The sequence below is a fragment of the Artemia franciscana genome, chromosome 4 (assembly GCF_032884065.1).
Source record: "Artemia franciscana chromosome 4, ASM3288406v1, whole genome shotgun sequence".
NCBI lineage: Eukaryota > Metazoa > Arthropoda > Branchiopoda > Anostraca > Artemiidae > Artemia > Artemia franciscana.
In genome coordinates, this window is record NC_088866.1 from 32,920,810 (window position 1) to 32,947,785 (window position 26,976).

At 36.2% G+C, this 26,976-nt stretch overlaps 1 protein-coding gene across 1 annotated transcript in view; it reads right to left on the bottom strand.

The window, feature by feature from the left end:
- LOC136026313 (myosin-2-like) overlaps positions 1–26,976 on the bottom strand; it is a 62,495-nt gene that overhangs the window by 17,131 nt on the left and 18,388 nt on the right. The window contains exons 4-7 of the mRNA XM_065702734.1: positions 17,467–17,600; positions 12,543–12,738; positions 6,593–6,861; positions 1,570–1,833 (exon numbers count right to left, since the gene is read on the bottom strand). Coding sequence (XP_065558806.1) covers positions 1,570–1,833; positions 6,593–6,861; positions 12,543–12,738; positions 17,467–17,600 — 863 coding nt within the window. The remainder of the gene's footprint in view (positions 1–1,569; positions 1,834–6,592; positions 6,862–12,542; positions 12,739–17,466; positions 17,601–26,976) is intronic.

Sequence of the window (26,976 nt, forward strand, 5' to 3'; positions counted from 1 at the left end):
ATGTGTAATTACTTTGGAATGACTAAGGGTAAGAACTTAAAACTCCTAGAGCTACTTAATAATACTACTAATGCTGCTGCAGCTGCAAGTTGTGACAGCAACTGTGACAAATTGGGACTCCGACAACTTGCAATTGTGGCTGCGACTACTTTTACCAGTGACTACTTTCAGAAAATGTTCCGTGCTGATTGTCCCTTATCCATTAACAAATTGGGGTGTTAAGCTAAAATTTTCAGGGCTTGTCGAACAGTTCTTAGAGGGCAAATGACCCCCTTCCCCTTTTTGGACACCCCTCTAAACACAGATCAAAAGTATGAAATAACCACTTTGTTTAAAATAGTCAAAAGGTCTAATCACAGAGAAAGAGTTGTAAATCATGCAATGGGCCCATTGTTTACATCAATGATTCGTCATTGGAAACAGGGGAAATTTGATCCTGGACGTGTAAAAAGTGTTAAAGGCATTAAGGTGAACCTTGAGTAAATGTTGAGAGGGATTTTAAACTAAATCAAAAGACCCTATTTGCAACCAGGTTTTATTTTGAAAATTTCAGGGACCGTTATTGATTCTACAGCTATGACTGCAACTATGCCTACTTGCGAATAGGACAATTTGCGACTATAACTACTTGTAACTATAAATATTAGCGATTACAACAACTCGTAATTATGAGTGCAACTAGGGCTTCATGCGATTGCGTCTGTGACAACTTGCGACTAACACTGCTTGTAACTGTAACTACTTTCACTGCGACTATTTGTGACTGCTACTGAGGCTACTTGTAGCCGTGATCAATTGCAACTGCGACAGTGAAAACCTGCGACTAAATAAAGCATCTTGTGACAGAAACTGCTGCAGCTTTTAGATTAGTACTGCTAATTCTACTGCAATTACGATTATGATTCCAAATACTACTGCAACTGATACTGTTACAGCTACAACTATTGAAGTAACTCTTGAAAAGTGAAAAGTAGTATAACTCTTGAGAAACAACTATTGAAAAGTTTAACTGCCGATTGCTCGTAAAAAGGGCATAGTGCATGCAAGTTGTCACAAGGAATAATCTGCAATAACCCAAAAATGGCCAAGGTAGTTCAAATTTTCAGGGAATGGTGCGGTGGGGATGGTGCGACTATATCAAAAGACACTATATGTATCTAAGTTGTCAAAAAGGTGTTGTCAAAACGGCGCATGTGCAATATCTTACTAACACCTATTGGTATTAAGGTGGAACTTACACAGGATGCCAAACATGGTCAAAATAGACCATGTAAATTCAGCTTGTCATCTCAGGCACTATTGAGGGTACCAAGTTGAAACTTTCTGAGAATACAAAAGAGGATGGTAAGTCAATCAAAAGACGCTATGTGCATGCCATTTATACTTCAAAAGTTATTTAAAATTTTGAAGATTGTCACTATACCTTCCATTACGGACAGAAAATAAGTTAGTTGTGAATAACTTTGATGTTTGAGATACCGTTTTAAAGTTCAATATACAACATAGGAAAATCTAAGGAATGGCTTAGGGAAACCCATGGGGCGCTTTGTCCCATAAACATTACCCTACCTGTATTCGTCTTTCTCTTTTACCATCGAAGATAGTTGGTTTTGTAATTCCTTCAATTCTAGTTTCAAAGAATTTTCCCGGTTAAGGGCTTCTTCAAGGTGACCCTTAGTTTTTCCCAACTGAACCAAAGCACTTTCATTCTTGGATAAAGAACTTTCTAATGAAGACTTAAGTAATCTTGCCTCTGTTTGAATTTGTTCTAACGCATGAGCTGTGGCAGCATTTTCTTTCTCAAATGTGGAAATTTCTTCTGTGTGTTTGGAACTAAAAAATAAGATCTTTGTACCAACTTTAGTAGTCGTAGATGTTTACAAGAAAAGAAATTGACAAGTTAAGCAGGAAAAACTAGCAAATATCCACAGTTGAAGTAATATAACCAGACGTGTAAAAAGAATATTAGTGCAAGAGAGGGGAGACGATTAATGATTAAAAGGCTTTCACAACCACGAAACCTATGATCGTAAGATCTTAAGAAACTTAAGATCTAGTATCCTATGGACACAATAAGATAAGTGAAATGAGAGTAGGACGAAAAGAAAATATAATATCCAACTGGGATAAAACGAATGATTTCGAACTATTTTGGAATTGTTGACCCCAACCTCATTACAGCTTATTTTGATCTTGCACAATTGATTCTCATCGTCGGCAGCTAATGAACACCATTCTCTTTCAAAAAAGAATAATTTTTCGCCAAAGCAAACTCACTCTTCCCAAAGAAATAGTTTTAAGCTAATGAAACCAGTCTCATTTAAAAAGAATAGTTTTTATTTGTTGTCACTGACAAAAATAAATTTAAATTGGTAGGATTAAGCTATATTGAATGAGATGAGTCGTAGTAAACAGGATGTAACGTTAAGTTTGAAAAAGACAAAATGACAAAATAAAAACAAAACTACCTTTCTTCCACCGCACTATCCTATTTTACTGTACGTCTGACCATAAAATAATGTTTTTCCCTTTTTTAAAAAGGAATTTTTCTCCTTATCGTTGCTTTATTAGAGAGGACGTTTTTTTCTTGTCTCTTACATAGATAATTTTCTGTTTGTTAAAATTTGCTTCGTTTTTGAGTTATCTTGCATTTTTTTTTCCATTAGATAAGAGCCATAACGCTATAAACATTTCCTAAAGTTTAAGGATATGTTTAGAGGGATGTAGAATACAATCAAAAATCATCTGGTGATTTGGTATGCTGGTTTTCAAAAGGGTTTAACAGCAATATCTACGGAAGAGCTGAGGATATTAAGTTAAAACTTCCAGGGAACTTTTAGGAGTGATTGAATGACATCTTGTCCTTTTAAGTGCCTTTATCCTCAACACTGAGCGAAATTTTGTAAAGACCATTATGATCAAAATAGTCAAAATGTATAAGGATGGCACCGGGGATGTCATTTCCGCCACAACTCCGAGTCAAGGAATGTAAATTATGCAATTTGACCATTGTTTACATGCATAATTTAACATTAAAAAAAGGGTATGCTGGTCTCCAAAAAGTCTTTGGATGCTATAACTTTGAAAAAATATTTAGAGAGATGTCGAACACAATTAAAAACCACTATATGCATCGTGGTTGTCAAAAGAACGATTCGGCAATATCTAAGGAACGGATAAGCATATTAAGTTGAAACTTTCAAGATATTTTATAGGGTGATTACAGGGCAACTAGCCCCCCATCCTCCCTTACTGTTTCTAGGCATTCCTCTCCTCAATACTTCTAAAAATTTTGAAAGTCATCTTGTTCAAAATGGTCAAAAGGTCGAAAAATGAGCCTCTGAGGATGCCATACCCTCCGAAGCCCCAGGACAAGGACTGTAAATTATAAATTTTTCCATTGTTTACATGCAGGATTTATTGTTATTTCAGGGTATATCTTAGAACACTAAAGGAAATAAGGTAAAACTTAGGGGAATGTTGAGGGGTATACTGAACTATATCGAAAGACACTATGCGCACCCAGTTTATTAAACAGGTGTCTTAGAAATATCATATGAATAGCTGAAGATATTAAATGTAAACTTCAAGGCAGGTTAAGGATGATGCTGAAAATTTGTCGGAGGGCAAAAAGTCCTCTCCTCCCATCCCCTTTTCAGCTGCCCTCCCCCAAAAGGCATTTGATCGAAATTTTGAAAAAAACAGTCCTGTTCAAAATAGTCTGAAGGTCAAATAACTATGCCTTCGTGCTGACATAGCCCCCCACAGCCCCAGAACAAGGACTATAGAAAGTTAACCACTGTTAACCCAAAAGGTTTTTTATCGGGAAAAGAGGGCAAGCTTGGTCCTGGTTCACCAAAAGGCTTAGAGAATTAATATGAAGTATTAAGGAAGTGTTCAGAGGGATGTTGAACTCAGTCAAAAAACGCTATGTGCATATTGGCTGCCTAAAGGGCGTATCGCCAATATCTAAGGAATAGCTGAGGATATTAAGTTGAAACTTTCAGGTGATGTTGAGGAGTGGTCGGAGGACAATCCCCCAGGTCTTTTTTAGGTGCCGCTCTCGTCGAAACTGAAAAAAAATAAGAAGAACATTTTGTTCAAAACAGGCAAAAGGTGAAGTTGGTCTCCCGCGATGCCGTATCCCCACAGCCAAGGGTCAAGGGTTGTAAATTGTACAATTTGACCACTGTTTAAATGCAGGATTCATCATTAGGAAAATAAGAACTGTTTGATTCTGGGTGTGTCAGAATAGGCAGGGTATTAAGGTAAAACCTCAGAGAATGTTATAAGTTAAGTTAAACTAATCAACACATACAATGTACGGTTTATCAAAAAGGCATCTCTGCAATATCTTACGAACGGCTAAAGAAGCAACCAGTCCCTCTTTTCCTTTAGATACCCTTATCACAGATAGAAATGTTGAAAAGTAGTTTTGATTATAATAGTTAAAAGGTCTAAAAATTATTCCTTCAGGGATACCAGGCCCCACACAAGAAATATCAATAATGCAATCTGTTCATTTCCAAAAATAGAGGAATTAACATTGGGAAGATTGCGAGGGAATGTCTAATTTTGTGTGTTACCAAAAAAACCTAGGGTATTGAAGTCAAATTTTGTGGATTGTTGAGGGGTGTGTTGAGCTAAATACAAAAAAAAACTATATGCGGCGAGGTTAACAAAGATATATCTACAACACCTTGGGAAAGGGTAAGGGTATCAACTTAAAACTTCCAGGGCCATTGCTAGTACAGCAGCTACCCTGACTTATAATTCAACTAACTATGATTATGACTAAAATTATTTGCGACGCCGATTTCTTGCAACTGTGACTAGTTCGACTTCGACTACGACTACTTGTGACTGTGACTGCTACTACTCACGGCTGTGACTGAAAATACTTGTGACTGCAACTACTTTTACTAGCAAAAAAGTGCCAGCAAATACTGAGGGGAATATAGAACAAAATCAAAATATATTGTGTAGCATGCTTGTTGTCAAACGGGCAAATTGACAATATTTCAGGAATGGCTAAGGGTAGCATCTTTCAGAGCATATTCAGGGGGTTGTTCGAAATTGACCAGCAGGCAGCCAGTTCCTTCATAACTTGTTTAGATGGCCCTGCCCTAACACTGATCAAAATTTTCAACAAGAAAAAAACACTGTATCTTTAGGAAATGTTGGGAAGGATATTGAACGAAATGTAGATATAATCTGTACATCCAGATTACCAATAGAGGGATCTGCTCTATCTTATGAACGGCTAGGGGTATTAACTTGAAACTTTCAGATCTACTACTACTACTGCTACTATTACTACAACTACAGCTGCAACTGTGGCTGATGGTGACAACTTGCAAATGTGACTGCAACTACTCCTAATTGTGACTAAATTTCAAGAAATGTTGAGGGTGGTGTTAAACAAAATCAAAAATAACTATGTGCTTCCTGGTTTTCATAATAGCAAATAGCAATGGTGAGATATTGTATCATCAAAAAAGGTTTTATTGTTGCAAATACAGGTTTTATTGTTGCAAAGGTTATTTGTGACTGCAAATAGCAATGGTGAGATATTGCGATCAACAAAAAAGATTTTATTACTGAGACCAGCTGAAGGTTTTAACTTGAAACTTTGCGGACCATTATTTTACTACTACTCTGACTGCGACTGTAACTCTTTGCGACCTTAACTACTTGTGACTGCAAATACAAGCCACAGCGACTAAAATCAAAGCTACTTGTGATTGCGACTGTGACTACTTGAGACTAACTTTGACCGTGACTCCGACTATTTGCGACTGCAATTGAAGAACGCAGCACATTGTTGATGTTTGAAGTTTTTTTTTTTTTTTTACTGCAGTAATATTTTGAACTGGCGGATACATTAAATATTCCCCAATTGATTTTCAATACATTTTAAGGTAATACGTATAAAAGGAGAAGGCGTTGTTGAAAATTAACTGCATATAAACCTAATAAAACAACATCGTTTGTTTAGAATGTAATGAAGTATAAAAAAGAAATTCCTGGAAGATTAAATTGTTTCAACTTTCGTTGTTACGATTAAAACAGAAAAATCGCTAGAAATGTGTTTGTATTTTAGTACCGAACACATACTAATCAGCCGTTAATCGTTTGAGGGGGCGGCAGCCTCGCTCGCATTTGTTGTCATTTCTGTTTCTTTTGAGCTTGATGGTTTAACTGATTCTGATTTCAGCTCAATTTACGTTTTAATAGGGTTCTTGACATTTCTTCTAAAATTGGATATTTTTAAACGAATTCTGAGAAAGACAAGACTTTACGAGTCTCTTTGAATTATTACGAAAACATGAATAGTTGAATGACAGAACTTTTTAAGAAGGTAACCTAACCGAGATGATATAGGCAAAACAAAACCTAATTCAAAGATTAATGATTTCTTTATCAGCATTACACATTCCACCACAAACTAAATTAAAACCACAATTTTCTTTTTTATTAGGCTTATGGTCTATAAATGCCCATCTGTACTTTTTTTTAAACAGCAAATAACTTTTCCACTACCTAATCCGTCAATAAAGTACATAAAAAGTAAAAAATACCGAATTAATACCTTTCAAGAGCCAGCTTTCTTACGCTTTCCCTTTGTACTTTAACCATTTCAGCCCTTGTTATTTCAAGTTCTGTCAGTGCGTTTTGCAGCCGGATTTCTGTAGTCTGTTGTTCTGCACACGTAGCTTTAAATCTCTGCTGTTTATCTGACTCAGCCTTTTCAAGAAATTCATCCATTTTTCTGACCTGTGAAGACATTTGCTGACGTATATGACGTAATTCGCCGATAACTGTGGATGCTACTTCTTCTTTATCACCGTTGAAGCGACACTGAGGGTTAGATATTTGGCTATCAAAACTTTGTTTTATTTTTTTTTTTGTTAAAAAAAAAAAAAAAAATCAGTAACAAAATAGTATATGAAATACAGGACAATTCATTATCTGGCCACAGTAGTACAGTCAATCAAATTAATTTTAAGGGTTGCCTCAAACAAATTACAAAAGTTATGATTTTGGTATCATTCGAACGGGAAAAAAAATACTCTAGAACATCTACAAAATCTATCAAAACCAGTCGAGGCAAAATTGGCGTTTATTGTCTTTTCTTCTAAAATAACGACTTAAAAAATTAACTTACGCTTTTGAAAAGTAGGTGATAGGAAAATGTAGTACGTAATTCACAAATATGAGGTCAGTTCTATGTTTTAACCATCCCTGAGCTGTTTGCCTCCCCCTCCCACACAAACACACACTAACACATACGCGCGAGATAAAGCGTGCATTATAATACCTTGAATATTACACGAAGTCAGATACACGCAGAGCAAATTTACAATTCCTATGCGGAAATGCCAGGAAGATGTCGCGTCCTGGTATCTTGCATATCCCCCCCCCCACGCTCACCCAATCAAATAAATGATTTTACACATCTCAAATTTGTCCAGCATCTGCAATGTTCATCAACGCTCTTGGTGAGAAATTATTCAATAGATGTGGTGACGCGCAAGAATGAGTTGACCCATTTTGCCGACATTCGAGTTCGAAAGAACGTGTAAACAGTACGCTTATTGATCAATTTTGACTTCTAGTTAAGTTTTTAGTTACATTCAAGATCCAAGATAGGTTTTACCAATATTTGAAAACCAACAACGATAATTAAGAACTGATAAATTCACTGACCTTACATGAGAACTTGCTATTGTTTCTATGCTCTAGCCTATGCTTGTTTCTACATAAAACAATGGTCAGAAAAGACACTGCCATGAAAATCACTGCAAGGGGACCCGCAATTGTACAAACTGTGTGCCCAAGCGTACTCATTTCCCTTTTGCTACTTGGAGTGGCTCTTCAAATGCATCATCACTATTCCTCTAAATTCTTGATTGATACCTTGAATTTGCCCGGGTTTTGCTACTCCAATTCTGAAGTTATAAGGTCTGAGAAAAATGCTGCCGGTTATCATGGAATCGAACTGCAAGGAATTACTTCTGACAGTCTGTTCCGGCGCATGCCTGACAAAGTTGATCACAATATATATGCTTTGGATGGTAAAAACACCTTTCATGGCATGTACATCATTCCTGCTGTAACCCATGGGCTAAAAGTCACATTAACGAGTACCAATAGGTGGGATGTTACCACAGAGGAAATAAAAACAGCTGGAAGAATCCGAATCGTCCATAGATAGTCAAACGATTCTGTCCTTTCGACAATTTATTAAGATCTTCTTCAACCAGGATTCAAAGAAGATAAGACTTCAAACTTAGATGTTCTTTGGCTTAACCCAGGGTACCTCAAGCAGCCTAGGCCTGGTTGGAGTAGAACCATGCAATCCGTCATGGTCGGAGACTGTCCCTGTAAAGCCAACATTTTCTTTCTTCCTATGATCGATTTTCCTTCAAGCGACGAGAATTGCATCCTTTCCACACTGACATTTATTGCCCATCATGGCGAACGGTACGGATTTATTGAGGTTGAAACCATTGACCAGGCAAAAGTATCTGGAAGTAGCGTTGCAAAAGTATTGGTTAGACTAGGAGGATTCTACACCCTCATGAGTTTTGTCAGTGCCACTGGATCTTCGATGGAAGGATCTGGACTGAGAGAAATCTTTGAATTGATGTACGCTTCCAATACAGTACATCACCTTCTAGGTGGTAGGCGCAGCACTTCACTCAATTCTGATAAAAAAAAAACTTTTAGACGAAGATTCAGATACAGAACTTGAATTGAATACAGAACTTCGTTGAGTACGGTTAAGCTTAGTGAAATCAAAGACCTACGTGAGTAAGTAATGGATGGACGAGCTTCTTTTGAACATATCGCCCAATCTTCAAGTCTCGTGATAGCCAAAGCTTCTCTGTCAGCTCTTAAATCAGAGTGAAGTTACAAGACTTGAACAGCAAAACTGTGGATGTAGTTAGACATGGTTGACATTCTTCAAAATTTCATCACAGCTAAACGTAGAAGCCAATGAAAACCAAGCCCCTTACCTCACAGCAGCTGGTAACAACAACTACATGAAGACGGCAAGGATGAACAACTGCAGCAGATGAACAGACTTGAACATACAAGCCCAAAACTTTTCCAGTCTTCCAGAAAAGGTTTGCACGTTGTGAGAAGATTGGGCAGATTTTAGGCCGATTTAGCTATAGATTTGGTCATAGAACCAGAACTGAAGAGAAGTCTGAAAACGGCAACCGGATTGACTAGAAGTAGAGGAATGACGGAAGTACAGAGACTACAGTGAAAATGGAAAGTCCAGCTTGTGCTCACGCTAATCCTCTGAGGAAAGAACTGATGGATATTTCGTATCAAACAAGCGATCTACACAAAGTCTAGTTTTTCAAGGCTGCAAAGGGACTGCAAAGACACACACATATTTATTGACTTTTTTGAATATTCGTCTCCTTTCGAGGGTGATCCGCCACTTTGAAGAAGATTCTTGACGGAATGGCAAGGAAATCACTGAAGGAGCATTCGTTCAAACGGAAGGATCAAGCAGTCCTTATGATTACAAAACAAAAGATGGGGGTGAAATCTACTGTTTAGATCCTTCATTACTGTTTCAGCGTCTTTTAACTTTATCCAAAAGACTGAATATGGACGAAGAATCTTCTTTTAAATAAAAACTTCACTCCTATCCAGCGTCACTTTTGATGTTTCTGGTTTGCTCTGAAACCCAATTAAACAAGAGCTTGTAAAAGCTATCAAGCAACTTTCAGAAATTGACAGTATTACAGGAAAAATTATTGACACTATCGCAAGTCTGACTTGCATCTACGTTTTAGACAGGGGCGCTTTGCTTCACAGGATTCCCTAGGCGAAATAAAGAAACATATTCAGATATCTTTGACCGATACTGGAACTACGTTCCGACCACATATCCAGACACCATTATCGTCTTTGATGGCTACAAGATCGCTGCTTCGACAAAAGGTATGACTCACCTTAAGCAAAACCGTGTCACTGGAAGCAAAGTACTGATTACCAGGAAATGAGCCTAGCCACCATAAAAAGAGGAATTTCTTCTGTGCAAAAAGAATAAAGCCTGTTTCGTAAATGCACTTTCTGATTTTTACGAGGCAAAGGTGTGAGAACCATCCAAGGTAAAGATGATGCTTACTTGCTTATTGTGCTAACAGCGATTGAGCGTTCGAAGACTTGGGACACTGTAGTTATCGGTGACGTTACCGACTTGTTGGTGTAGTTACTGTATCGCTGTATTCCTGAGCACCACAAGGTCCACCTGCATAGTGAGACTGAGGCAACCACTTCAGGTGCAACTTGAGACATCGAAGCCATTGTTAAGAAGATTGGGACTGAATCCTGCAAACTGCTTCCTTTTCCTCACGCAATTCTCGGCTACGACAAAAATTCCCGTCAATATGAACTTGGCAAAGTGTTCAATTAAACAGTTGAGAGATAACGATCAATTTAGGAAAAATACTTATACGTTTTCTCAAATTGATGCTTAGAAAGAACAGATTAAAGCAGCGGGAGAGGCTACACTTTCTATATTGTAGAGCGGAAAAGTTGCTGACAATCTTTACAGTTACCGACACCGAGTCTTTCAGCACAAAGTAGCAACGTATGCAGCTTTCTTCCATCCCCAAGACTTACCTTCTACTTCAGCAGCTGCGAAATTTCACTCTTTCGGAACCTATCACCAAGTTCAAGATTAGACTGGCGTTAAGACCCCTGCTCTTGATCCTGAGCATTGTGGATGGAGACTCCAGAAGCGCACACTGTATCCTATCCTCATCGGCACCGAAGAAAATTCTCACCGTCGTGAATTGTGGTTGTAAGGGATCATGTGATAGCAGCCAGTGCAGCTGTCATCGAAATGGCATCAAATGTAACATTGCTTGCAAATCTTGCAAAGGAACTAGTTGCTCTAATGATCAGGTCCAAATCGAGGACGATATGTGATTCATTAGATAAATGTGATGAATCTCCAGTTCTTTTGCAATTTTAAACTATCGGTGATATTTTCAAGTTAAAATCAATGATTTAGCTAGTTGTGAGAAGTTGCTTAGTGGATGCTAAGAATTTAGGGTGGTCACGTTTAGCGTGGAGCGTGGGGGGGGGGCAGTAAATTGACATGGGCAAGAGTTCCTTTCTGCATTGACATTCTAGTTTTTCACGTAATCTTGCTCTCAGACCTGTGTCAACGCTTGATTTATGGAAGGAGTGGGGAGAGGGGGGGGGGGCAATTGAAAATGACAAAAACAAAACAAAAGCAAAACAATTCGGGATCTATATACCAGATTTACCTATTATGGATTTTCTACACATGCATATTAAGTTGTTTTAAAAAGTCGTCATTTTAGAAGAAAAGACGAAAACGGTCAATTTCACCTAGCCCGATTTTGGCCAAATTTTTTATTTGTTGTAGAAATATTTTACCGGTTTAAATGGTACCAAAATCAAAACTGCTGCAATTCGTTTGAGGTTAAACCTTAGATTGACTGTAGTATAGACCCGGGATTCTATGTTAGAGTATAATCCTCCAGCTTTCATCTGGAAATTTTAGATATATGTAAGAATTTCATCTGAAGTAACGAAGTTGTTTATACAATTCCTAGATTTCTTCATATTCTTTTTATTTTACCAAATCTCCCGCAAAAAAGAAAGAAAAAAAATACACGAAATATATAGGACAGAATTTCCAGAATTTTAATAATCTGCACATTTTGGGAGGGAAAAGTGATATTTTCAACAAGACTCAATAATCGAATTTAATATCCTTTTTTCTGAATTCTATAACCTGAAGCCCTGTCTAAAGACTGTTCGTCTTAAGGATCGGTTGTGGTACGATCTGATTAGAGGAGTAAATACAGCCCTCTCTACACTTTTCAAGGATTAACAACAAAAGAAACACTTCATCAAACCGTAACACACATAAAAAAATCAGCTCATTATACTAATCCAATAATTTACAGGCTAATCAAATTGTCTTTCTTACAAGTTACTGACTACACAATATTACCTATGAGACAAGAGCCAATTTGAACATCTTCTCTATATTAAGACATTATCAGAAAAAATTTGCCGATTTCAATTTAAAGGACTAAGTTCAAAACTTGCATAGAATATTTTGAATTTAATTAAACTTTTGTATTTTGCTGAAAAGGTCTTAGTTCCGTATTTTCCTGTAAACACCAACAAATATTACCATCTCAAAAGATCCCATATTTCATCTGAGACGAAATATACCTTACCCTAGAAATATTCCAGAAAATTCTACTACGTAAAATAATTGACAAAGAGCTTGAATCCCAGACAAAATCCTCATGGATTTGCCTAACGGTTATAAATAACATTTTCTCAAATAGGTAGTCTGAAAGCAACTTGCAGCCCAGAGACGTAAAATATCAAGTTTGGTAGTTTAGATCAACAAAACATATCATAAAAAACCTTCGGTCAGTCTTTAAAATAGTTTCGAAAGCTAAAGACACAACAGAAAAGATAGAAAAAAAAGAAGAGAAACTAATGGATTTCAGACTCACTGCTTCCATGTATTCCAAAAACAATTTTGGCGGCAAATCTGGATGATCAGGTCTACCCAATTCTGCCTTGATTATCCTACGGAAAGCTTCAAACTTTGTTTCCATTGCATCTAAAATACTCTTCAGAAGAGGCTGAGTTAGACAAGTCGTTGAGGCTGATTGTGTTCGTAGATTTTCATGACAAGTAGAATTACACCTAGAAAAGGATCAATTAGAGTTAAAATAAAGCTACAATTAGAGCTTGTCAGTTTAAAATAAACTGACGAGAATAATTTAATATAACCAAACTGACAAAGAACATTTAATTTGAGTAAGGAAACTTAATACCTGAATAGTAGATTCTAATGATGAACAGAAACAATAGCCAAGAGCTCATATGGCACTTGTGACGAGGTCGGAAGACCCAAAAGCCAAGAACTTCCTCCCACCAAGCGTCATTACAATCTCTCCGTTCTAAGCGTTTTCTAAGATTTCCTCTTCCTCCCTCCAATTCCCCCTAATGTCACCAGATCTGGTCTATGTCACCAGAGCTATGAGACACGAGGTCCTTCTAAATATCAAATTTCATCAAGATCCGATAACCCGTTCGTAAGTTAAAAATACCTCACTTTTTCTAATTTTTCCCGAATTAACCGTCCTTTCACTGCCCCCCCCCCCCAGATGGTCGAATCGGGAAAGCGACTATTTCTAATTTAATCTGGTCGGGTCCCTGATACGCCTGCCAACTTTCAGCGATTGTTATATTGATCACGCACCTAGTTTCAGATCTTCTTCATGTAAGAACTGGAGTGGACGGGGATCCAAACCAGAGACCTCTCACACCCTAAGCGAGAATCATACCCCTAGACATCAAGCCATACTTAAGAAGAACAATCATTTGTTTTATCGGCAAATAAAATTCTTCTCAATAATCTTGCTCGCTCGCTCCCCCCCCCCCCCAGATGGTCGAACCGGGAAAAGACTATTTCTAATTTAACCTCGTCTGGTCCCTAATACGCCTGCCAACTTTCATCGTCCTAGTTTATCTGGAAGTGCCCAAACTAGCAAAAGCGGTACCGACAGACAGAAGGACCGACAGAAATTGCGATCGCCATATGTCACTTGGAAAATACCAAGTGCCACAAAAAACGATATGTCAAAGAAAGATGTAACCAAGAAAAGCCCAGAAGCGTGTTTATTATTTTTAGTAGTCCTAGACATATGGGCCATAGATATCTATCTTCTATTAAACAGTATTTTTCATTTGTGCAATTCTTAAGCCTCAGAGAAAAAACTGTCGATATTCAACCGCAAAAAATAAGCTGTAGAATGAAACCCGATTAGTCTGTTACAATGCTACAATTATACAGGTTCAAGTTGTGAGAAAATACGAGTCAAAATTTATTTTCAGGTCGAAAAGACGAAACTTGTTCGACTTTAGACAAACAAACACAAGCAAGAAATTGCCTGTTCCAAATACAACTTCCAGAAGAACAACTTAAAACCGAATGTTTTTTCCGCCCCAAAACTGGATGCAGAATACAAAAATTCCTGATTTCGAAACAGTCTCTCAGCATTTAATATCATCAAAAACGTTGTGGAACCCGTGAACAAAATTCAGGAAATGAGAAAAAAAAATCTCTAAATAAGAGGCAGGTATTGTAACTCGTCCACAAAATTACCATGAGAAAACAAAACTTAAAAAAAACAACAACATAGATTTCTCATTGATAGCAAGACGATATTCGGGGTAATGTAAATGTTAAAACGTGTGTTTTTTTCTAAAATCACCCCTTTGTCGGTTTTTTATAAATGATAGCATCCAAAGGGGAAGGGAGTGATCGTTTACCACCTAAACCTCCTCCTTTCTCCTCCATTTAGCAAAATACCTGCATCTTCACTAATTTTTCTTTTTTGTTCACGGTTTTGACGAAAAAAAACTTCAAAAAAATCTATATTGTCCTCGCTTCCGTTAAATATTAATTAAAAGGACTTTTCGAAAAGAAGTATAAAAGTTAGGTATTCTTTTCTTACGCCTTAAACTAGGTATTCTTTTTTTTTAGACCACACGACCGTTCTATGACGAACAAATAAATTTTCAAATGGGGATAAATCCATTTATTTAGACAGTGAAAAAACAGGTACAAAAGTCCAGATATTTCGATCACATATGCAGCGACCGAAATCAGTAGTATTACTAAAATAATATAAATGAAACTGGCATTTTATATACAAAACTTTTCGGGTCATTCACAAAATAGTGAGCTTCCGGATTACTCACTAGATTGTTTTCAGAGATAGTTCACTGACAAAGTTCATTCAAAGTTTTGAGGCATATTTGCTTTAATATTGTCCAAAAGTAAAACAAATTTCCAATGAAAGTGACAAAGCCTTCTGTATCTTCCAATTGCAAAAGAAATGTTGAGTTTATATTTGTTCACTTGGATAGTCCCATTTCCCCATATATACGACGTATTTTCGACGTAACACCTTCAATTAATCTAGTGAATATAGTAAAAATAATTCAATTCAATTTCTATTATTCAATTCTATTACTACAATTCAACTCTATTCATTCAATTCTATTTTCTGGTTATTTCTGATTTTTCTCAATTGGTACAAGACCTTCTACTCCCTTCAAAGCTCTTTTGTCTCAGCAAAAAGTTGGAATTTTCCCGTAATGTTGCTTTCCATTATCGCAGATTGAATTTGTAAATCCTATTTCATTTTTGCATCTCCTGGTTCTTTTCTACTTTCCTCCAAATTCTTTATTGTGCAAAATAAGTCATCTTCAACTTTTAATTTGACTCTGGTGTCAATTAATTATCAATTCCTTGGGTTGAATCAAACGCCATTCAAGAGAACGAATTGATAGTTTTTCCCGGTCATTTTATTCATTTTACATGGTCATTCAATCAACGGATTAGTCAACTACGAATTCTGTCGGTTAAAACCCTTTACAGAACTATAAAATATCTTTCTCAGTAAACTCTCTGAATTTGGTAACCAGCAATACTTTTGAAATTTAAAAACATCATCGTTATGTTATATGTGAGAAAATTTTCCACATGGGAGTAACTTTATATTTTTACTGACTCTGCATATGTAATTAAAATTAATACAACAAGTAATTTATAGAAATATCCTTAAGGAACTACTTAATTCAGTTTGAGAATAACTCTCTTGTAGAAAGCACGAAGTTGGAAAAAGTTGATTTCGATCTTCGAAAAGTTTTCGATTACTGTAGTATCGGAAGCACTATCATGGTTTTCGAGATATCGAATAAAGGAGAATTATTGGAGGATTTCCAGGAGAATAGTTGTCCGTAGGGGAAATTTTCCATTGAAATTTTTATAAATATATTTCAATTTAGAAATACGATCATTATTAATGCGCAAGGAGAATTTTTTGCGATGAAGAGGGGAGTTTCCACGGGGGAGAATTTCTCGAAGACAACTTTCAGCTGGGAATTTTCCTTAAAGAGGAGGTTTTTTGCAAGAGCAAAGTTCCTACACTTTTCTTGGAATGATTTTCCAGGACTTTTTCATGACATTTTCCGCTAGTCGGTCATGATACAAGTCAAGACATGAAACAAGTCATTACAACTAAGTCTTAGCAACATGCCGATAGCATTATAATATCGGGAATATTTTGAAATAGATATGTTATTGTATCTATATCATATTATCGGTAATATACTTCTGAGGAAATTGTCATCTCTAGCAATCCCACCAACTTTCCTTACTAGAAACGCAATACAACTAACACAGAAGTTAATCTCTTCTTTAGTTCTTACACTGCTATTTCACGTTACGGTATCAGTTTAAAGGTTCAATCTATCACAGTAGAGTTGTGTTTACAACCAGTAAACAACTCTAATTTTGGAAAATATTAAGAAAAACAGGGAGGAAAAACAGAAACAGGACAAAATAACAGATATAAAAACCGACAAGACAGAACAGAAAAGTTAAATAAAACAAATAATTTGTTTATATTCGAATGTTGTTTTCGTATAAACAGAATAGAAAGAGGTGTCCTGTGGTGGCGCAGTGGATTTGACCTTAGCTTGGTAATATGGGACCCAGATATCGAATCACGCTACAGGAATGCACTGCAGGGCCGACGCAAGGACCTTAGTAGTCAAGAAGCGTCGTTAATTCTTAAATAATAATAAAATACTAATAGAAAGAGGTACTTCGAAATAGAAACAGTACAAATGGTTTATTTAGAAGTAGACAAAACATGAATAAATAAACGGCCTATTTAATCACGATTTGAGATTACTTCAGATTCGTATTTTAAATAAGAAAAAATGTGAAATATAATCTGACAACATTCACAACTCAGCTAACAAACTAAGTGCAATATTATTTTTTAAAGTATTACATTTTTTCAATCAGTTGTGTTAGGGTAAAAACTGAAGGGAAAAAAAGTATAACACAATGCGAGGGTAATGAAAATCAGTAAATATATCAGCTGATATTTATGTGTTTGTTAGCTGTAAGACAGCTGATCAAAGTAAAGAGCCAGCAATACGCTAAAATAAAATAAAAATGTTATAAGATTACTATTGTTAAAAGATGTTTAAAAAAAATTCATGCGTTAAATGTTTAACCCGTTTGCGTTAGTTCAAAAGGAAGGTAGAATATATTCCAGGACAACTGAAACGTTTCCAGGATATTTTAATTTTTTCTTTGCATTTTCCAGGTGTTTTCTATTACTGGGAAATTGGTTTTTTTGAATTTCAAGATTTTCTGATAGGCTTGGGATCCCTGGAGGTGGACTGTTCCCACAGGAAATTCCACCCGAATTTCCTTTTTTAAGATAGTCGTAACATGTGACGAGCACGTAGTAGCACAAATAATTTTCAATGTTTTACCTCTAACATTTTAACATTCCAAGCAAACCAATTACAGAAAAATAAAAATCCAGTGAAACTTCATACCCATTCACCATTTCAAATTCTTGTCCTTGGGCGCATCTAACTTCATTTTCACCATCACACTGAACAGCGTCATCCACGTGACTTATTTTAGAAGCAGCAGAGATAACAGAGCTATGAAAACAGCTTTCTTGACTCTACAAAGAGAATAAGTTTTATGATCATCGTTATATGAGAGGAATCTAGAAATAAAAATATAAAGATACCAACATATACAAAATTTTCTCGTATTGGAGATTATCATCGCTGTTTGGCCTGAAAGTCAAATCTGACATTTTCAAATTTATGAAATAACTAGCTGTTGGGGTGGCGCTTCGCGCCATCCCAACAGTAGGTGGGGGAAGCGCCCCAACCTAGTTGGTGGGGGCGCCCAAGCCCCCCCCGCGCGCGTCAGTCATTACGCGCCATATTAGTTACGCGCCATTGTAGTTGTGTCCCTGTGTCCCACCTGTGAATATAGATAGATATATATATATTTTTAACTACGTAAAACTTGCGAATATACAACATTCTTTGCTGTCACATTGTCTGTCCATATAAATAGATTTTCAGGTTTAACAACTCTTGAACATGCAACATAATAATTGCCCATGGGAAAACAATCCGTATTCAGATCTATACCGCATTTTTCTAACGATTGCCCTTGAACTTTGTTGATGGTGATTGCTAATCGAACATTCTCTGTGTCCCCGTCGTCATTCATATATCCCCCTGTGCCCCGGCGTCCCCGTTGTAGTTGTGTCCTTGTGTCCTGGTAGTCATTTATATTCCCTGTGTCCCGGTCGTCATTTGTGTCCCGGTATCCCAGTCTGTAATTTCTCTTTGAGTGTCCTGGTCGTCATATATATTCCCTCTGTCCCGGTCGTCATTTGTGTCCCGGTCTGTAATTTCTCTTCGAGTTTCCCGGTCGTCATTTATATTCCCTGTGTCTCAGTTTTTAGTTTTTTTTATTAGTTTTTAGGTTTTTTTTTTCTTTTTAGTTTTTTTTTGTAGTTTTTACCGTTTTTTTAATTTTTTTTTTCTTTTTTAGTTTTTACATAGTTTTTTACATTTTTTTTTTTTTAGTTTTTTTTTTAGTTTTTTTGTAGCCTTTTTTAGTTTTTTTCTTCTTTTGTATTAATGCTAAAGCCAAGGTTCGAACCTGGAACCTCTCGGACCTAGAACCTGGAAAATAACGCTTTACCAACTGAGCTACTTCGGCTTGAATACATTCGTTTCTGAATTGGTATATGATAGACGTCATATGCGGACAGTGACGTCACTCGACAGATAGACAGACAACTTATTTTTATTTATATACTAGCTGTTGGGGTGGCGCTTCGCCACCCCACACCTAGTTGGTGGGGCGCTTCCCCCCCCAAGCCCCCCCGCGCGCGTAAGTCGTTACGCGCCATATTAGTTACGTGCCATTGTAGTTGTGTCCCTGTGCCCCACCTGTGAATATAGATAGATTTATATATGTGTTTCAAACTACGTAAAAATTGCGAATATACAACATTTTTGGCTTTCCCACTACTGGGAGCTTTCCGTTTCCAATTGCCAGCAATTGATCTGAAAATGTTTGACCAGAGTCATCGTTTTGCAATCGGACACGCATATTTGTAGTTAATTTTAATATTTTTACGTGTGCCCATAAATTAGAATTTTTCAGGCAAGCATTCATTTCGTCTGCAGGAGTTAAACTACGTAAAAATTGCGGATATACAGCATTCTTGGCTTTCCCATTGTCTGTGCATATACAAAGCCGTATGTACTAATAATGACGTCATATGCAAACGCTCTTTTTACAAACAAACAAACATGCATACGCACAACTCGTTTTTATATAGATAGATAGATAGATAGATACAATACAAATTAACTGCGTAAAACTTGCGAATATACAACATTCTTCGCTGTCCAATTGTCGCTGCATATAAATAGATTGTCAGGTTTACCGACCCTCGAACATGCAACGTACAATTGTCCATGGGAAAAACAATCAGTATTAAGGTCTATACCACATTTTTCTAATGATTGACCTTGAGCTTTGTTAATGGTGATTGCAAATGCTAATCGAATTGGGAATTGCAATCTTTTAAATTGAAAAGGCAGATCCGTTGGAATCATGGGAATGCGAGGAATAAGAACAGCCTCACCCTCAAAAGGCCCTGTCAAGATTGTGGCCTCTATTAGGTTTTCCATTGTTTTTTTACGGCAAGTCACGTGCCATTGCAAAGCTTTGGTGGGTTGATATTTCTTAAAAGTATTATTGGTACGCCTATTTTTAGTTGTAGCACGTGTGGTGGAAACCCTGAAAGATCTATGGAATTTAAAAATTCAGATGGATAATTAACCGCTTCATTTGATTCCAAAACTGTGTCGACTGACTTGTAAAGGACTGCCTGGTCTCGAATCTCGGTCAAAACAATATTGTTGATTTCGTGGACGTCTATATTTTTGGGTGCGAGAATCGCTCTTTCACTTAGCCATTTATTATTTTTATAATTTTTTAGAATATTCGGAAATACGTTTTCAATCCATTCATTTTTGGATGTCACTAAATTACAGAAATCAGCAGGTAGTTGTATACGTCCTGAAATTGAGTCTATCGTATCATAAATGTCTTTTTGTTCCGACGTTAACTTGGAAATGTTATTTTGTACATACGACAATAGATCACTCGTACTGTAACTTTGTTCACGATCCAATTCTACACATGTCAAAACAGCAGCGATACGGTTAGGTGAAGGCATTCCCAAGTCCTGAAGAGGTTTGTTTGCCATACGTACGCACAAATCTTCTATAATAACTAAAGTGTAGTTATAAATTTCTGATGTAAAATCAAAAGTCATATCTGACGTCTCTAACTGTTTTCGATGGAGTATATCTTCGGACATTTTTGACTTATATTTTTCCCATAACTCTGTAGGAGCTGATGGAGAGCAAGTTGTTAAAATGATGCCAAACAATGCACGAATTTGACTTGGGGTTGACGTTTCGCACGCGTCATTGATGCAGTTATCCCAGTGTTGGTCATTCTCCAATAAATTCAGAGCTTGGCATGTACTACGGTAAGTGTCATGTATAGTACCGTTTACAGTTCTCAAATACTCAAAGGATGTCGGACCGGGTACATTCACCAAAAGCAGGCGTAGAAAGAAGCATTCATGTTGATTGGGGTGAACGGTGTAGAGTCTTCCTATCGTGGTATCTTTGAAGATGGTAGGTTGGCCGTCGACTGACTTACCCTGTTTAAGAACGTTCAAATACTTTATTTTTAGTATTCCACGTGTAATACGAAGGCACTTCAGTATACAGCAGTTTTTTTGCAAAAGAATCATTTTTGCAAAGCGAAAAAAAGCTGTTAATTTTGTATCCGGTGGATTCAGGGCTCTTTGTTGCACGTTGGTTTCTGAGAAATAAACACGTTGACCATTCTGTAAATGTACCGCTAAGTGAACAACAGCTGGACTACGTTCATGTATCGGAAATGAAAGAATTCGCCAAACAGCTTCATTACTGCTTATGTATCTTCCAGCCTGATATTGTACGATTTCGTCGAAATCTTTGATTTCGGGCTGCAAGCCAAAAACTGCCATGTCACTGCCTTTGTTGACGTATTTACATATGTATTTGATTGCCTTTACGGAGTTACAGTATTCAACGTTTATGTGTGCATTAAATGTTTTTGATAATAATGGGGAATATGGAACAACCCACTGGTTATCTACTTCGATGGTGGTACCGTTGCCATTGTAGGTTCTTCAGTCATTTTACAATTAGAAATTTACCTGTGTCCTGGTCGCCATTTATATTCCCTGTGTCCCGGTCGTCATTTGTGTCCCGGTATCCCAGTCTGTAATTTCTCTTTGAGTGTCCCGGTCGTTATTTATATTCCCTCTGTCCCGGTCGTCATTTGTGTCCCGGTCTGTAATTTCTCTTTGAGTGATTTTTCTTTTTAGTATTTTTTAGTTTCTTACATTTTTTCTTTTTTCAGTTTTCTTTTTCTTCTTTATTTTTCAGCTTCACTATGAAATACATATCGCCGAACCTTTTTTTTTTAACTAAAATCTGGTAGGCATTGATGACCTTATCCAAGTCAAAATCCCAAACCCAATCATCATCGCTATCATTTTCAGTTTTGATATGTTTTGACTCTCGCTGTCCAGGTGGATCTTCATCTAACTGCGCGGTTTTGCGTTCTTTAGCCTCAAGCCTGTTTCCTTGCTGTTCTTTTGATTCCTCGGCACGCTTTCTTTTCCGACTTTCTCTATCAGCAGCAAGTTTTTTGGCATAGACTCTTTGAGCATCTTCATCGGCTTTTGCCATGGTAAGTTCATCAGTCATTGTAAACTTAAACATTAATAGATTTCTACGTGAACATATGTCTTAAATATCTTGAATGACGTCACCGTCATAGAAAAAATGACGACAACTAACTTCATGACGTCAGTCGACACAGAAACATGACGTCACCTGACAGACAGACACACAGACAGACAACTTATTTTTATATATATAGATAAATAGATTACCGAAAACAGTTGGCTAAGGTGCATTCAAAGGTAGAATCTGTAGGCCAATTGGAATTTCAATCAAACTTTGATCATCCCGGTCCTGTTAATCCTGTCTTCGACAAAGCTGAGCAACAGTTTTTTTGCAACTATCTAAGAAGTGTGAATATGACTTTTAGACGTAAGAGCGACGACAGAAAAGTTTAAAATTGAACTGTTTTATTAACTTGATTTCGAACTATTAGCTTTTAAGCTTCAGAGATTAACCCTTCGACTGCATTAGGACTGTAAATTCGTAGAAATTCTAGACAAAAAAACCTTTTCATTTTTCAATTATTTTTTGTACAAAAAAATTAAGCAGCATACCAGCAGGGTGAGGAAGAATTTTCGACACCCATTACCACGTCCCCCCTTGCACAATAATATTTTTGTGGCTTAAATGGGTTAGATTTAAACTTTGTGGAACAACCTTTGGTCTATGTCTGTTAACGTGCTGTATCTCTTCTTGTTCTTTAGAAAATTACAAAAAACTACTATATTTTCACCATTCTTTTGGTGATGCTGGTAGTTGGGTAAATGACGACAGTGATACTTTTAGGCAATTAAAACATCGTTTAGCGATATCAGCTTATTAAATGTCAATAAACTGAAATATAGCATAGAAATGCATTAAACAGTATCTCACATAAAAATAGAACTGGAATTTTGTTGTTTTGTAGCTAGTTTAGAAGGGAAACCTTGCACCAAGATTACCTCATTTCTTTACTAGGTTTCCTCTTTTATCTTATTTTATTATTCATTTTTTTATAACGGAAACTTTGGAAGCGGCAACGACGACAATAGTCAGGCATGGTTCTGAAACGCGCGTACTTTAGAAGATCAAGGAGGATTTTTTAGATGTTTTCCAGAAGAATTGCCTATGTAAAGTTTTGGACACCTGTTTGACTGACTGAATATATTAAACCACAAGCTGAACAAAAATAACAGTTTCTAACGCTATAGCGACAGAAAGGTTGATATGGCTAGGTAACATTTTAATGATGAAGGGCGGCAGATCACCAAAGAACGCCCTTTACAATTATCGATTTAGGGCCAAATAAAAAGCAAAGCATCCTTAAATAGAGAGCAAAGACGTCGTAAAAAACAAAGATCTTAAGGACCTAGAACTTCTTGGGAAGGGGTAAATAGGGAAAGTTTGAATATATTCAGATGGAGGAGGATCAAACAGAGCTCTGGTGGCCTCTGGCGGCTAAACTCTACACAGAGTATCAAGAAGAAGTAAATACATTCTAAGTTTAAAAAAGTTTTTTCTAGAGAATTTTGATATGCATATAAAGATAATGTAATTAAGTATTTTAGAATTTATTAAAAGAGATTTGGAATTTCATATTTCCTTTAAAGTGGCCAGTCACTAAATCAAAGCCTGTGACACTATGGATTTTATTTTTCCCCTTAAGTAATTAAATAAAAAGTCGTCCAGTTTAAGATACAAAGTAATTAATACATTTACAAAAAAAAAAGAAAAAGAAACAGGGAATGAAAGTAGAATCCCACATAAATCTGTGACTACAATTTTTGTGCATATTAAGAATTGACAATTCTTTTGTTAACATTTTTCAATCTGAAGAGAATAACCAGTGAACATTTACCAAAGCCTTTTCGTGGGGCTTCTTGCTATCTAAAAGAACTAGTTGAATTATGTGAATGAAGCTTTTTGCAAGGAATCCAATGCCTACAGTATACCCCTGGAAGGAATTATTGAGTTTTCAGGCCTTATTCCGAAAAACAAAAACAAAACAAAAAACATTTTAGCCTGGTCCAAAGTGGTAAACCAAAATACGGTTTTGGTAAAGCCATGATGCATTCCACAAGGAAACATTTGCTTACCATGATCAGTCAGATTTCTTTCTTTTTTTTAGCCTTGGCAATTTATAACTGATAGTTAAAAAATTGAATTAAGGTTCTAATGTGGTTGTTCTGTAGAAACACCATTAAGTCAAATCGATAATTTTTTTCTAACATTTAACTTTAAAGCAAAATTCAATGATTATATGTAAACAAATTCTTCAAAGAAAATTTATTTGAACTGAATGGATCTTGATAACTAATAAAGTATCTGTCAAACACTGTTTGAACCTGAATAAAACTTGTTTGTCACTTAAAAAGAAAAACTCACCCATCCTTCTAACCGTTTAGCGAGAAAACGGTTTTTGCAGTTCCAACCGTTTTCTGTGGTTCTAGACAGTTCCAACCGTTTTGCGAGAATGCGGTTTTTTATTTCGCTAGAAAAGTGTCATGTTCTTTTGATATTGCACAATTTAGAATTTTTGTTTATTTTTGGTATTCTAAGGGACGATAGAGACACCTTTGGCTCAGTCATTTTGAGCAGGCACCTTTTCACATATGGGCCAACTTCAAAACTAGTTCAGAGTACAAACACATAAAAAAAAAGGAAAAAAAAGATGTAAAACCTGAAGCTCATATGCACGAAATGACACGCTTTAAGCACTTTGAAATTTCTCCAGAATCTGGTCCCAAAGGCTCCCCAGCATGTGCTAAATATTGACTAAATAAAAACAAAATAATACAATAAAGAATCCTTGATACTCTTTAATTCACAGTATCTTGAATCCAACAACCCACAAGAAGACCAAATTACACATTCTTTTTGTAAATAAACTTCATTCTTCACTCATAGGTTACATGTTTTAAAAATATAACCCAAAATATCCCTTTAGGCATTGCCAAGACATATCTTGACTGTTTAAAAAAGTACTTTTCAAAATCCCATAGAAAAAAATAGGCAATTCTTACTCGGAATCGGCACCAGTCAAAGATAGGGGTTTAGTTTTAGAGTCAATATTTACGTGTTTTGACATTGAGCGCATTCACCTTAAAGATATTTCACTATGTGAGTATCCTATAATATGAATGTTGTTGGAGGTGTGGAGATGAAAAGCCAATTTATCAAAGACAAAAGACATATTACTACACAGGACAGCAAAAGGTTGTCATGCAACACTAGAGAAATGAAAGGGGCATTCAAAAGAAGATAAAAAGATATTAAATCAAACAAGGGTTTAAATGAAGAACAGTTAGATTCCCCAATAATAATTCATGTTTTATTATAAAGTTTTAAAAGTGGTTTTCGCTTTTAAAAGTTCACTTTTAATGTTTTAAAAGAAGAGAGAAAGGTTGACATCCAAAATGACAGGGCATTATGAAACAAAAGACTGAATACGACTGTAAGAAAATGATTCTAAGAACCAACCATTGAAATATAATAAAAATAATCTTTATTCTTTCCCTTTATCACAACGCAATAACATGGGTATCGTCAAACAATACCATTTGGCTTTCTAAAGATTCCAAGACTCCCGGAGAATTTCATTTTGATCACGTCAATATGATGCTTAAATCAAAATTTCAATCAAACAGGATGCCAAAAAATAGACCATAATGACCTTTACCTCTTGTTGAGCCTCTGGCCATAGTCATCAGAAAAGTGCCCTTTTCATAACTTATTATTGTTTCCTCTCTCAACTTATTGCTTTCATTTCTGGCCCTAGCTATTAATTAATTACCTTTTTGTCTTTTCTTTTAGCTCACTTTAACATTTTCCCTTGTTGGCTGAGGTCTCAGAGAAATTAGCTAATTATTTAGAATCTAAAAACCCGATCTGACGATGAGTCATCACTCTGGCTAGACAGAGAATTTTAATTTTGGGAGAGGTGGGGGTACTTCGGAAAAATAGCCTTTAATAGATTAGCAGAATATTTCACGCTTAACAAATAGCGTCAATAAGTGGTCGGAATCCCAAGGACAGTCTAATTGTGTAAATATTCAGATATTTTCTGTTTTGTAACCAGTTCATTTGTGTACGTTCAAAAGATTAATTACTATTTACAGGTACCTATTATATTCTAGCCTATTTCATATGTTTCGAAAGTTTGGTACAATATTATCACAGGAGGGCTACTCTCCTACATGATTGAGATACCTTCTAAGAGAGAGGATAATTGGAAGCGCGGTTCAAAAGACTGGGCCAGTTTTTGAGTACTTTCTTCCCAGCCAACCACCGAGCGCGTCGGTCCTAAGTGACATTACGAGTAGACGTGCCAAAAAGATATTTCCAAGATATATTCAAATTTTACCTTTTCAGAAACCATTCAGTAGGTTATGAAGACATAACTGTACGAGCCGTAATTCAATTAGGTTGTTTTATATAGGTTCGGGAGAGTGCAACTCAGTATTGCTGTGGCCTCGTCCTTTGCAACTATAAAGCTCTACTTAAAAACCTTTAGATATATTTATTTCATTTTAGCCAGAGCTAAAGTCAGGGTTTATAACGTAGTCATGGTTCAAGTCCTTATTTTAACTTCATTATTCTTGTAATAGTCATTTCTTTTTTTTACATTATATTTTTTTATACAATTATATATGTATATACTATAAAAAGAAAAAACAAGCTTTTGAAATAACCAGTGTGGTCCGAAAACGTAATTAAAAAAGATGATGATTTAAACTCAAACTGACTCTTACAGACTTTTAGCTACAGTGGCATCTATACTAAAACTTTCTCATTCTGAATTAAATAAGTGACGGTGATCAATCAACTTGTTGCATACACATCTCATATTTTATGTTTCATTGTAAATGATACAGATATGAGATAATATAATATATACAGTGAAAACAGTACTTATTTCAAAAAACATTGGATTCCAGAAAGATCGATAATACAACCGATTTTCTAAATGTATTTATATTAAACAGTTAGATGATCTTGATCCATTTTCAGCTCTTGGCTAGCAATGTATTGGCTAAATTGTATTGATGACACAATTCGTTGATAAAATTTTGAACCTTATTGGAACTTCCAGGTTTGAAAGCATTTTATCCCCTAAGTACATTGAAAATCAGGACTGGACAAATCTCATTTCTAGGGTGGGGCATGATGCTCTTAGAAATCAAAGAATGTTCTAACACGAGCTTAACAAGCGAAAATGTGGAAAGA